Genomic DNA, 13,236 nt, shown 5'->3' with positions numbered 1-13,236 from the left:
TTCTGGTTTTGATGCCTCGGAGCTGAGTCTGTTGCATTTTAAATTTCACTCAAAAACAACTTCTTTGAACAGTGACTTAACATGGGTCTCTTACATTTGCTCAACCTTGCTGCCACTTGTAGCCAGGCTGTTTTTCATAGAAAGTAGTAGGGGGAAAGACAGTATTCTCCTCTGATTCAGTATTGATTTTAGAACCTTACGTCAAACTTTAGGTCTCTTTCCTTTTTTTTTTCAAAGATGGTGATTCTCTAAGACGTGGGAAACCAGTGCAAATCGAATCCTAATAGTAGTTAATGGGGCGGGGGGCATCAGCTGGGTCTCGTTGTTACATACTGGGTGATCGAGGGCACGGGGTGTGCATCTTAGGAGAGTAGTTGCCAGCCTGAAAAATGGCCCCAAATTAGAAGGCACCAGAAACTGATACAAAATGAGAGGAAAAGAGAGAAAGAGTCATAGTTCCCAGGAGGGACCATGAACTAACTGTGCTCGCAGGCATATCAAGTCCTTCCTCAGGTGGATTTCTCCTTAGGGGACAGCCTTTTCTCCCCCTCTTCACCTGAAATTACCATTTTTCAAATCACCACCTGGATTGTCTCCTCCATGAAGCCCTCTTGTCCCTTCCTCAATTCAATCCTCCTTCCCTACTCTGAAATCCTATAGCATTTACACCTCATTCACACAGCCTTGTTCTTTCTTTATGTTTTTTTCTCTTTATTTACCTATTCCTTCGTATGTCTCCTGAGCTCCTTTCTCCAAGTGGATCTTAAGCTCCTTAAGGGTAACAACTTTGTAAAATGCAAGTGGAACACCCATGACACAGTAGGAGTTCAACAAGCACTTGTTGAATGATTCTCTGATCTGTATACGCTTTGGTGGGGAGATCATAAAATTTGAAGGCATTTATCGAAAAGGAGACCATCTTTCCTGAAAAATTCTTTCAGGTGCTCACATCTGCTTGCTTTGCTTTCAAAAAGACAAACGTCTTTTAAGTACTTCTCCCCAGGCAGCACCATAGTCGTGATGCCCGCCCACCCCCCGCCCCCCAATGCCGGATGCTGGGGAAGAAAAGGGAGGCCCCTTGAGACTATAGAGATGAGCTGCGTTTACTTACGCTGGTGAAAGAGGACTTTGGATGTTTGACCATTTTCTAGAGCCCTGGAGCTCAGCAAAGTTTACCATTTGTATAGGAATCTTTTAGCTCTTGGATGGAAAAAACTCTTTTCCTGTAAAACTTCATGGAATTTCTGCTCCTGGCAGGGGCAACCGTTATTCATTGTGGATCTTGAAAACTATGACACGGTTGTCCAAATGGGCACCAAATAAAGCGAGAAAAGAAAAGTCTCAACTACATATTTTAAAATGATTTTTGGTTCCAGGTGATGGACGGGGCAGGCTGTGACTGGCACCGACGAGCCTAACCCTTTACTCAGACTCAGGGGATCTCTTCTGATCTAAAAACCTTGTCCTTCAAAAACAGCTGCCGAAGGAACAAATGCAAGTCCAAGACCTTACTTCATATTCTGGATGACCACAGGTTCCACCTGCGTCTCTATTTTGTCCAGTGACGGCTTCAATCTTTTAAATTTGAGGTTCTCTCTAAGGTCCTGCTGGGGATTGGGGTTTTATGCTTGACTATAGCTCTTTTTTTTTTTCTCTAGATGATTTTGATCATCTCGTCTGCCTCCTTCCAGTCACCTGGGCTTGGCTGAGTGACAGGCATGTTCCCCTTAGGGATCCGATCGGCCTTATCTCAGCACAGTCCTTTTATTATAACGGGCCTCTGAAGCGGGAGCCAACTCTCTGGAAAGAATTTCCAATTAGTTGAATAAATTTTGACTAAGCTTTGACTAGAATAGCCGCTAACATTTAATAAGCACTCGCCCCCCTACCAGGTCGTCTACCAAGCACCTACAGCACTCCCTGGATGTTCACAACGCAGCCAAGAGAGATGAAGTATTGTTATTCTAATTCTGTAGATTAGGAAATTGATGCACGAAGGGGCTAAATGTGTGGGTCAAGGTCAAGGGCACATGATAAGTTGACAACAAAACTGACCTCTGACTTTCCCCCTCGACCCCAGTCCGGCTCCTTCAGTCTTCCCTCTGTCCCTTGAGGGAACCCCATTCTTCCAAGTACTTAGGCCAAAGCCCATGGGACCCTTCTGCACCCTGCTCCCCTCCAGCCCAGCATCCAGCGCTTTGGGAAATCCAACTGCTTGGCCGTCACGATATAGCCAACTCTGACTGCTCCTCTCGTCTCTCCATTGCTCCCTGCTGAGTCAAGCCATCATCATCGTTGGCCTGAAATATTGCCATTACCCTCCTAACCAGTCACAGTCCTTCCATCTCTGTCTTCCCACGGGCTGTTCCAGCAGCCACAGTGATCTTTCAGATCTAAGTCGGCTCATGTTGCTCCTCTGTGCAAAAGCCAAAGTTCTCACAAGGCCCTCCACTCTCCATCCCCATGACCTCACCGTCTCTTGCTCGCCTCTCTGGCTCTCTTCCAGTGACAGACCACCAGCCTTCCCGCTCTTCCTGGAACACACGGAGTGTCTGGTTTTGAGGTCTAAGCGCTGGGGCCCTCTGCTTGGTATGTCCTTCCCCCAGGAGCCTCACAGTTACCTTCACAAGTCTCTACTCACACGCCACCTTCTCAACGTATCTGTTTGCATCACACTCACCCGAGTCGTACCAAGTCCTTTTGCTCGGCTCCGTTTTTTTCCTGTAGCTTATATTACCTTTTAACACAGTGTGTGATTCATCTGTCGTGCTTGTCTGTTGTCGGCCTTCTCTCCCTCTGCCGCTCCCCGCCAGACAGACAGCTCTGTCTGTAGTGCTCTCTCGTGTAACCCAGGGGCCCAGGACCGTGCCTGGCACGTTGTAGGTGAGCAGTGGACATTTGTTGAATAAATGAAACGAACGGTCGTGGATCTCAGATCTTGGAGCGTTCATACTTTCGTTGTAGACATACGGCATTCTCGAGTGAAAGGGCAATGAGGGAGAAGATGTGTTCATCAAGGGTCAAGTGAGCAGGAGACTCAGTGATGAGCACTCAGGTAAGGAAGACGTAAGACATGAATGAATGCAGGTGGGAGTGAGCTGGAAAGATGCAGGGAACTTTGCTCTGAGCTCGTTTCACTCTTCGATGGGTCCGTAGGGACGTCCTTTCCTCTTGGCTTACAGGCCAGGACTTAAGCTGCAGTCTTAGTCCTGTAGCTGCCACACCACAGGCTGGGTCCTGAGACCTCTCCCTTCCCCCCACCCCGTGCCCCTGTGGCCTCAAGGGCACGGCTGTTTCTCTGCGGTACCATCAGACATAATGAGAAATACAGGCCCAAACTGCTGGATCACTCAGAAGCAGGGAGGAATCTGGGATGGAGTTGTTAGGTTTGGGGTATTTTAATCATTTCCTGCAGGTTGGCAAGTTCCAGAAGGGTCAATTTCTAAAGGAATCAGGCGGGGTACACTTAAAGAGACTTCACCGTTGCTCCAAAAGGTTTTCATATTTGGTCTCCAGATTTTGAGGTTTCCCTGAGGGGTGCCAGAGACGTGGACCTTTCTCAGTGGTGACACTTCTCTGGGACAACCCTACTTTCTTACTTCGGTCAAGGAAAACTTTTCCGTTGTCTGTACTTGTTGCCATGCTTACACTGCTTTCAAGAAAACCTAATATAGGATGCTCCTAATATAGGATGAAAACCTGTGTGTGTGTGTGGGGGGGGGGCGGGTAATGGGGTGGGGGGTGGTGCAGAGGAGCAAGGGGAGAGGGAACGCTGTCCACCATGAGGCCGGACCTCACGCTCATTTACGAGAGGCTCGCTTTTATCTCGTCTGACCCCAGCGCACGCCCGCTATCTCTCGTCCACCTGTGACCCTGTTAGGGCTACAAGCCTCAATTACTGAGGGGCTCTCGCGATACGGCCTCCAAAGCTCAGCCAGGATGTGACCATAGTATCCACCCAAGGTGACCATTGGCCCAAACACATGAGCCTTTAGAATGATCCGATGGGAAAAAAGCATTTGGCTATGACAAGTGAATGAACATTCAGGAAAGGTTACTTGGAACTGCCCACGTTAGGGCCCGAGGTCCCTCAGGCAAGCCCTGACGGTGGCCTCCTGACAGGCTGAGCTCTGAGATACAGCAGGACGGAGCAAGGACACTGGCCGGAGGGCTGTCCCCCCGCACCCCGGCCGCACATGAGAACCTCCCCAGGGGCCCCTGGAGCCACCCAAGCTAGGGCCACTCCCGGCTTTGCTTCCGTTGGGCTATAGCACAAGGCCTGGGCATCATCATTTTTTAAAAGTCGTCCGGGTGATTTTATGTGTGACCAGAAATGAAAACCACCTAATTACGGATCCAGTGAGGGGGCGTCCGGGGCGCTGCTGGGTTTCCGTCTGCTCCCGCCTCACGGGCCCTGCGGCACAGCACCCTCACCCCCACCCTGCTTCCCCCTGGATGGTTTCCACAGTCCCTTAAACAAGCTTCGGTTTCTCCCATTCTAAATCCCCCTTACACTCCATGCCGCTCTCCAGTCACTGGCCTTCCCTAACGGGAAGAGCTCCCTAAGCCGGGCTTTCTGCGCGCCCTCCGCGTCCTTCTGCATGTGTGTCCCGGAGCCAGTCCGTGCAGATGTCCCCCCTCTTGCTGCACAGACGCTGGCCCGGTCCCACTGCCACCCGGACGTGCCGGCGCGCTCAGGCCTCACCCTCGGTCACGGAAATGGGGACGTGGAGGAGGCCAACACGGGGACCCTGGACACCCTCTGCCATCAGCCCCGGGCCCAGGCCCCACCGGCCCCGCTGGCCCCACCGAGCTGGAGTCAGAGCCCGGTGACCAGGGCGCAGAACCAGAAACTTCCGCGGAAAGGAGCAGCCGGGGACGCCTCCCGGGAAGGGAAGGCGATGACTTACACAGCGCGTGGTGGTGATGATGACGGAGCTGGAGATGAAGGACAGGCCGTCGTTCATGCTGACCTGAAGCGCGGCTTTCCTGCAAGGACAAGGGGCCGGGGGCTCAGCGGGGTGCGGGGGGCCCACAGCTGGGCCCCGCTCCCGCCCACGGTTGGGCTGCCCGCACGCCGGGGTCCTACAGAGGAGCTGGAGCCCCCCGAGCCCCCCGAGCCGCCCCCGGTCGCCAGCCGGGCCACGCACTGAGCCCTTCGCACAGGCCGCCAAGGCCACCCGGTCAGCAGGAGACGGTCTCCCAGGACGCGGCTGGAGCCCCCGCGTGAACCCGGCAAGCTCGTGTGGGTGGGGGGCCCGGGGGAACCGGCAGCGGCCTCCCGCCCTCCCGCTCTGAGCCTCTGGGGCCTGAGCCCACGCGGCGCCTGCGTTTGTGGGATCGACGGGCTCGAAGGCCGGTGGTGGGCACCCAGAGGGCGGAAGATGGAAAGTGAAGTTGGATGAACGGGTTTGGCGTCTTCTTCCTGAGAGCCACGGGTCCCTCAGCCCGTTGCCGCCTGGCTTACAGGGAGGCCAGCTGTGTTCTCCGACAACACCCCACAGCCCCCCAGGCCCAGCGGAGGAAGGGGCGCCGGGCCTGGCCTCAGACCAGCTCTGCACCCGGCGAGCCCCTCCGCTTGGCCTCCTTTCTGAGCCCCCTGGTCTCCGAGGAGGGGGTCGCCCAGGGCAGCTGCCATCGCGGGGCCTGCGGGAGGGCGAGCTCTACACGGGTGGTCTGACCGAGTGACACAGACCTGGGCTCGAAATTCGGCGCTTCGCCTCCTGCGGTGTGGCCCTGGGCAGGCTACTTGGGCTCTCGGGCCACAGCCTGCACACCCGTAACCCTGGTCCTTGGGGAACCTGGGAGGATAAAGCGAGCTTCCCCCTGTAAGACATCTGACCCGGTGCCTCGCTCGCCCTAAGCACGGGCACATCACGACCCGAGCGCCCTAGGCCACGGCTGCCCGGAGACCCTTCCCCTCTGCCTCCCGTGTCCTCCCCGACTGTGAGGGGCACGTGCCGGTGGGAACTTACATGCCAACTTCTTTTAAGATAGGTGCCGGGCACAGCAGGTACGTGTCTTCCACGGTGAAGGGCTTCTCATCTGCAAAAAGGAAGTCGCCGGGTTAACAAGAGTGAAGCGGCCTTGCAATGTCACGTTCAGTGACCGCGAGACACCATCTGCGTCCCGGGAGACACCAGAAAAGCAGCGACTCTGCAACAGGCGCTAGCCTTGAGCCATAAAATCCACTCGAGTGAACGAATTTAGGGCCTCCTGCTAGGATGCTGGTCCCCGACCTCGAACGTCCAGTTGAGTTAATCAGGAAACAAACAGACTGAGCTCTCACCGTAGACCAGGCGTAACTGAGGGGACTCCAGAGGACGTTAGCCTGGTCCCCGCGGAGCGTCAGGTCTGAGCCTCGCTCGAGAGAGAAGCCGTATTCACGGAGAAGGTTTGTCGACGCAGCATCATTTCTCACGGCCAAGACATGCAGCAAGCATTGGATGAGCGGGTAAAGAATGAGGAATGCACACGCACACGCACACGCGCATACACACATGCACCACGCTGTGCCTCTGAAACGGACATGATGCTACTCATCAATTATATCTCAATTTTTTTTTTTTGAAAAAGGAAAAGTTCGCGGACACGTACCAGGAGTGACTAAGCCAAAAATACCATTTGGCTTCAGAAAGCACAGGGCTCCCTTTAGGTGGGTGCCGGGGGAGGTGCCAGGGAACACAAGCCTTGAGGTGGGCTTCGGCAGAGAGACGGGAAGAGGCCCTGCCGGCGGGAGGGTGGGCGCGAGCAACGGCGGAGCAAGTGAGGCATATTCCGGGGGAGGAGGTGAGTAGGATTTGGGAGGGTCCGTATGGGAGCAGCTTTGGGCTGAGGCCTTTGGGTCAGAACTTAGGAACTTGGACACAGGTCCACGAGCTATAAAAGGAGCTCTCGAGGTTTTGGGGGAAAGAAACGAGAAGGGATGATTTTGGAAGCTGCAGCCGATGCAGCTGGGAGAGGTGGCTGGAGGCCGGGGAGGTGGGAAGCTCTTGCTCTCGTTCCAGGGAAAGCCTGAGCTGCTCTGAGCAGCTTGCACCTCCAGCGTCCTGAACACGACAACGTGTCCCAGGGGCTGGGCCCAGAAGCAGGGTGAGGAGGTCCCGCCGTGGTCAGTACACTCATCCCTTCCTGATGCGACCCGTCAGGGTGCGTGGGACCTGCAGGCGGCACGAAGGCGAGTGAAGGGAGGCCCGTTACCAAGCGGTGGACACACGCAAATGCCTGCCAGGGAGGCAGAAAGGAGCACGCGCACACATCGAAGGATGGTGTTGCACACGAGCATTCGTTACGAAACCCATGTCTCCAGTGACGATGGACTGTGGCTGACACTGAGCCCCGGGCCGAGGGGGGACGAGGACGCCTGGCGGCCTCCGTGCCTGGACCGAAGGAGCAGGGCCGCCTGGGCGGGGGTCAGAGGACACCCCCTCTAGAGTGCTAAGCACCGTGTCTCCGTGGAGGGAGGAGGCTCCTCCGAGGTCTCGGGAGATCTCCAAGAGGTGAAAAGTTAGGGAGGTTATTCCAAGTCATTCATTCCTTCCTTCATTCAACAAATCCTTTTTTTTTTTTTTTTTTAAGATTTTATCTATTTATTCATGAGAGACACGGAGAGAGAGGCAGAGACCCAGGCAGAGGGAGAAGCAGGCTCCTTGTGGGGAGCCCGATGCAGGACTCGATCCCGGGACCCCGGGGTCACGCCCTGGGCCGAAGGCGGATGCTCAACCGCTGAGCCAGCTGCGCGCCCCTCAACAAATCTTTATGACCTAGAGACACAGGCTTTGAGAAGAGAAACACGCTCTCTAGTTTCATGGATTTGGTAGCAGCTGCAGGGGAGTCACGTGCTTACTAAGCACTTTCATTTTTTATTAAAAAATACATTCTTTCGAATGCCCTCCACGTGTCGGGCCTTGTGCTAGGCCTTGCCGTGAGCAAAACAGAAGACAGCACCCCACGCAAGGAGCTGGCCTGCTGCAAACGACGCAAGTTGCTACTTAACTGTAGTTGTGGGAGCCCAAGGAAAGAGAAGGAAGGTCAGGAAATGCCTCCCCGAGGAAAGGCGATGTAGGCTGAGACCTGGGGTCAGGCGAAGAGGACGCAGAGGGGGGCGGGCGGCCCTGCCAGGATCCTGGGGCGGGAAGGAGCCCGCAGCTTTGGGGAGCTAAGGGAAGGCCAACGAGGTGCTGAATTTGCAGGAGACGGTGGCTCAAGATGAGGCTAGGAAAGCCAGCAGGACCAGACGACCAAGGCCTTGTGGGCCACGCTGGGAGCTTTGGGGATTTTTCCTAAGGGCGACGGGAGGTCCCTGCCGGGATGTAGAGTTAGCAGTTGCAGGTGATGGAGCGCTGCTGGGATGGGGGAGGTGCGCCGCATGAAGCCGAGGCTTTTGAGGACAGTGGCAGGCCGCACGACGCCTGGACGGAGCGTGTCCTTCCCAGCGTGTGGTGACAATGATGCGGGGAGACCCACGTAGGACATGCGCTGCCTGTCAGTACATCGTTGAAGCCACCCCGCGAGCAGGGCCACCACGGAAGGCTGCTGCTCCCTTGATTTTAAAGGCGGGGGGAGGGAGGGAGGGAGGTGAGGGACCGGGCCGTGTCACACAGGGGAGCCCGGCTGCCGCCCGTGGGGGGCCCAGGTGGCACCTCCTCCTCCAACAGCCTTGGGGGGCCCTGCGCCCACTGTCGAGGCGACAGGGAGGCTCGGGTGGCGGCAGGAGCCCGGGTGCACGGCAAGTCCGAGGCCAGGCCCGGACCGGGCTCTCCGGGATTCCGCCCGGCCCTCCACCGGCCCACCCTCCCGAGAGCGCGGCTGCCCACGAACTGCCCTTGCTGTCCCGGCCTCGGCCCAGCAGGCCGCCCGCGCCTCGTGGGACCCGGAGCGCAAGGCCCACGGAGCCTCGGGGGCCACAGGAGGCCCGGGCGTCCGGGCGGGGACAGTGCGCCGCGGCCACTCGAGGGCCCACGTGACCGTCCCTGCCCACGCGACCTCCGGGGCCCTGGTGCCAAAGCTGTCCCCGCTGTGTCTCCGCTGGAAAGGAGTGGGAGGACTGGCCTGGTTCCCCTCCAGTCCCCACGTGTTTCCTTCCCGCCCGTGAGACCCCGTATTTCGGGAGGCGAGCCTGCTGGGAGGACTGGGGACCTGGGGAGGCTGCAGCGCGGGCGCCACCCGGCCTCCCCCGGCCTCCCGGCCTCCGGGCCTCGGGCTGTGGGCCGCCCTGGGGAGCTGGCGCTCTCCGCTCCGGGGAGGATTGTTTGGTTTGGAGCCTGTTTTCACTTTACCACAAAAATGAGTGACTTTTTTTTTTTCTTTCTCTGTCTCTCCCTCTCTAAACAAAGGAGGGCCATTTGGTTTCCATAACGCAGATCATCTGACTCCTTCCTGGAACGTCCCCCTGGGAAGCAGGGCACAGAGCCTCCCCCGCGGCCCAGGGCCACCACCCGCTCCGAGGACGACTCCCAACTGGCCGCTGGCAGCCAGGTCGCCGCTCGTTAGCCCTCGAGTGCGCCGGGGGCCCGAGGCCGGTGCTTGGCCTGCAGGCTACGGGGGAGGAAGGCTGCGGAGGCGCACGAGTGTGCCACCGGCAGCTAGGGGGATTTTTCGATGATCTGTAAATATAGATTTCCTCCCTTTTTACCCAAGATATTTCAGAATTGGGTGCATACACTGCACATGGCTTAATCGAAACAGCTGTCTACAAGAATCTGATAATCGAACAGAAGCTTGACCTACACCAGGATCTGGGGATCAGTGAGTGACATTACACCGAACTGCCAAACGCCCTAGGCCTGCGACCTAGGTACCCCCGAAGGTGGGGACAGAGGGCACAGAGAACCACACCACATCTGTACCCTCACATACGTCTGCATCCACACCCACATCTCAATCCCTCTCTCCGTATTTACACTGATTTTGTCTAAGGCGGGGGTGTCTGTAGATCCTTTTGCGTAAGGATCTATACCCAGGGTCTCATTCGACATCATCATTATTTATTATTCACCATTTGGGACACTGGCTCAGGGAGGTTAGTTGGTAGAGTTAGTGTGGCATCCCCGGTAAACGTCAGAGCTGAAATTAAAAAAATTCAGGTTTTGTTGAAATGATTTGCCCGGGGTGGACCCGGCTAGCTCTTTCACGGATGTGATTCAAACTATCTTACGTTAGATCAAACCAGTTAGCCATTTCACATGGTCATAATCCCACAGCTGATTTTTGCGACCCGTACAGCAGGAGCGGAGTCTTTCTGTGCGTGGCCACTTTGGAGGTGCAGATGCTCCACGGGCAGGGCTGGGGAACCATAAGCAGGTCTTCCGTGGGAGGGGACCAGGACCCGAAAGCTCCGGGGTAAGGTTCAGGCACCTTTTGAGACACAGCGATCTACTGTCATGAACCTGTGCACTCAGATAACGTACATTTGCAGGTTTTGACCTCAGGTCAATGTAACTCTTTTCAGCCTATTGGAGAAATTCTCAGAATTCTTTCCCGCAGTTGGTGACTATCTAATGGATTTGGGATAAAAACCGGGATTAACATTCATTTGGTAATTCAAACACCAATCACAGTGAATCCTTTTGTAGGGCTGCTTAGATAATTCAGATATTTTTCAGGCCTTGGCAATCTTTCCTCGATATAAATATTTATTTCTGGCCAAAAGGACAAGTAAAACCTTTAGTCTTATCTGGGGGAGCTTGTTAAAAGCCTCCAAAAGCTGATGTAAGCTCCAAAGCAGAGTTTACATTCCTCCTGTTACAAAATAGTGAAGGTTAGGGACTAAGTGAGCTCACCCCTGCTCTTTCTCCCCATCTCCACTGGGCCTAGGGAGCATTTTCAGGGCATCCCCGAGCCAAGCATAACTGTTCAGCACCAAATTATCAGCTGGTTTGGGAATGTGTCTGAATGAAGGGAGGACAGGCCAGAGAGTTAGGCTGGATGTTTCTACCTTCTCGCTGACTTCAAAAGTAATCAGCTTTTTACGAAGTTAGAGCTTAAAATGCTGTGCAAAGACCTGAAACAAGACGATATTCAGCAGGACTCCAAGTTAGTGAAAATCAAAGCGTTTGGGGAGAGCCTTCTGGAGCTCCAGCCAGAAAGGAGGTGCTCGACGGTCCTCCCGGGGCTCCTGCAGTATAATCCACAAACACGGGCAATCTCACTGCGTAGCTAACTGGAACCCATGGCTTAGAGCAGAAGGAAGTTAGTATTTATTGGCCATGTACTATGTGTCAGACCCCGGGGCGGGGAGGTTTTCATAAAAGGGTGAGAAAACAAGCCTACGGGTTTTCTTGCTTGGAAGACGTGGAATTTGACAGTGGAGAGAATGGCTTCTACTTGGAAAGGGTGAACAAAGGCTGAGGTCGGAGCAGTGAGAAGCAAGAGTCAAAACAGAATGGGAAGACATGGTAGTGAAGTGCAGGCGGGTGGGCCGAGTCGGGAACAATCCTCAGAACACAGCACATCCACTGTGACGTCCTCTCGTGTCCAGCCGGAGCCCCGGGGGTGCCTGGAATGCTGCAGAACCGAGCTGGCCACCATCCTTCCTCTTAGGCATGACCCGCATCCACCCAGCTCTTCCCTGGCCTGGGACTGTTGGAAGGTTTCCTTGGAAGCCCCCATCGGCTGGTTCACTAGGAGACCAAGCGATGAGCCTGGCCAACAGGTTCCAACAGGTTCCAGGGAGGGTCCCTGGGCGTATGCATAACTATTTTACCCGTTCCCGTAGGTTACAGGTATCCAGGATGTGTCTTTTGGTTTCCCTTCCTGTCCTCTGGGGCAGGGTGGACGAGCATGGAGACACAACGAGCACGTGAAGAGCCGAGCCTCCCGTTCCATCCCAGCTTTGTCACCCCCTGGCTACCAGCCCATCTGCAACCCAGCAAATCTTGCCTATGAGATGGGAGTCCTACTCATTTCATAAGTCGTTGTGAATTTTAACGAGATGATAGGATTCAATGCTCAGCCCTTAATGAGCACTGGACATGTCAGCTCTCGTGACTAACGCGGGGTGCCGCTGGGTTCATGGTCTCTCAGGCACCTGAAAGACACAAGACGCGAATGTGGGAGCAAACTATGTCTTGCGACCCCGCTACCAGGTTGTGTCAGGGCCTGATGGTACAGGCGTGAGAAGAAGAGGGTCATCTATCGAAATAGGATCTGCGGACATGCACACGGTGCACCAGGGTTCACCCCACGGGGTGATTTTGTCCCTCAGGGGATGGCTGGCAATATCTGAGACAGTTCTGTTTGTCAAACTGGGCCAGAAGGACGACTGCCATTTAGTAAGTAGAGACCAGAGATGCACAGGGTGTCCTTCTCCCCCTCAACAGAGAATTACCTGGCCCCAAATGTCGACAGTATCAAGGTGAGAAATGCTCGTATAACGTCTATCATGGCTTTACATATATATATATATATCTCGCCCATCGTAGAAGGTCCTTCAGCTACTACGAGTGGTCCAAAGCCCCCGGGTTTTGGTAGAATGTCCAAGAAGGCTTGGAGGTGTTATAAAGTGATGGGGAGAGGGGGGAGGAAGAGCTTGAGGTTCGGTGCAAGACACCTGGGCGGAGTAAGGAAGAGTGCCTCCACGTGGGATGTCCTGGTGCAGATCTTCCCGGTGGTAGGAGGCGCAGCACCGGCCACTTTGCTTGGTGGAGCTTTATGGCTAAAGGGCCCCCTGGAAGTGGGATTTAGATCGGGGACGGGATCCAGCGGTCTTGCCTGAGTCTCGGGATCGTCTTGCTTGGGCTCATACGTCCCCTGGTCCCACACACAGCTGTGACCTCTGCGGTTCTAGGCTCACTGGCTTCTGGAACTGGTCCTCAGCACAGTTAGTTTGACTTCTCAGGATGTAAATGACTTGAAAGGAAAATCTTCACCACCTACCATTTTTCTTTACGAAAATCTTTACTGGAGTTTTGCTTGGGTAGAGAAAAGCCCCCTTTACGTCCATCCCACCCCAAATTACTGGGGCTTTTGTCTGCCCAACAAAGCTCCAGTAAATGTCCACATACTGTATTCTTGTCGGGGCCTTAAGGACGGGAACGTGCACTGACACCGGCCCCGCAGGAGCCAGTTCAGAAATGACTGTCAAAACCCGAGCTCTTTGGGAAGCAGGGGCAAAGGGGAAAGCCCGCCGGATACCGTGAAAGTCCTCAACTTCCAGCACGAGGGTCCAGCCAGGGAGCTACCGGGGCGCTGTACCTGCGAACGTACGGTCAACGGCATACGCTGTGCGCTGGAGCC

At 55.3% G+C, this 13,236-nt stretch overlaps 1 protein-coding gene across 1 annotated transcript in view; it reads right to left on the bottom strand.

Annotated features, from left to right (window-relative positions):
* The window catches only part of ANTXR1 (ANTXR cell adhesion molecule 1), a 197,874-nt gene that overhangs the window by 92,861 nt on the left and 91,777 nt on the right, over positions 1 to 13,236 (bottom strand). Inside the window, exons 11-12 of the mRNA XM_038551488.1 lie at positions 5,976 to 6,045; positions 4,911 to 4,989 (exon numbers count right to left, since the gene is read on the bottom strand). Coding sequence (XP_038407416.1) covers positions 4,911 to 4,989; positions 5,976 to 6,045 — 149 coding nt within the window. The remainder of the gene's footprint in view (positions 1 to 4,910; positions 4,990 to 5,975; positions 6,046 to 13,236) is intronic.

This window comes from Canis lupus, chromosome 10, assembly GCF_011100685.1.
Source record: "Canis lupus familiaris isolate Mischka breed German Shepherd chromosome 10, alternate assembly UU_Cfam_GSD_1.0, whole genome shotgun sequence".
NCBI lineage: Eukaryota > Metazoa > Chordata > Mammalia > Carnivora > Canidae > Canis > Canis lupus.
Note: the sequence above shows the minus strand (reverse complement) of the source record. Positions and strands in the feature narration are given on the sequence as shown.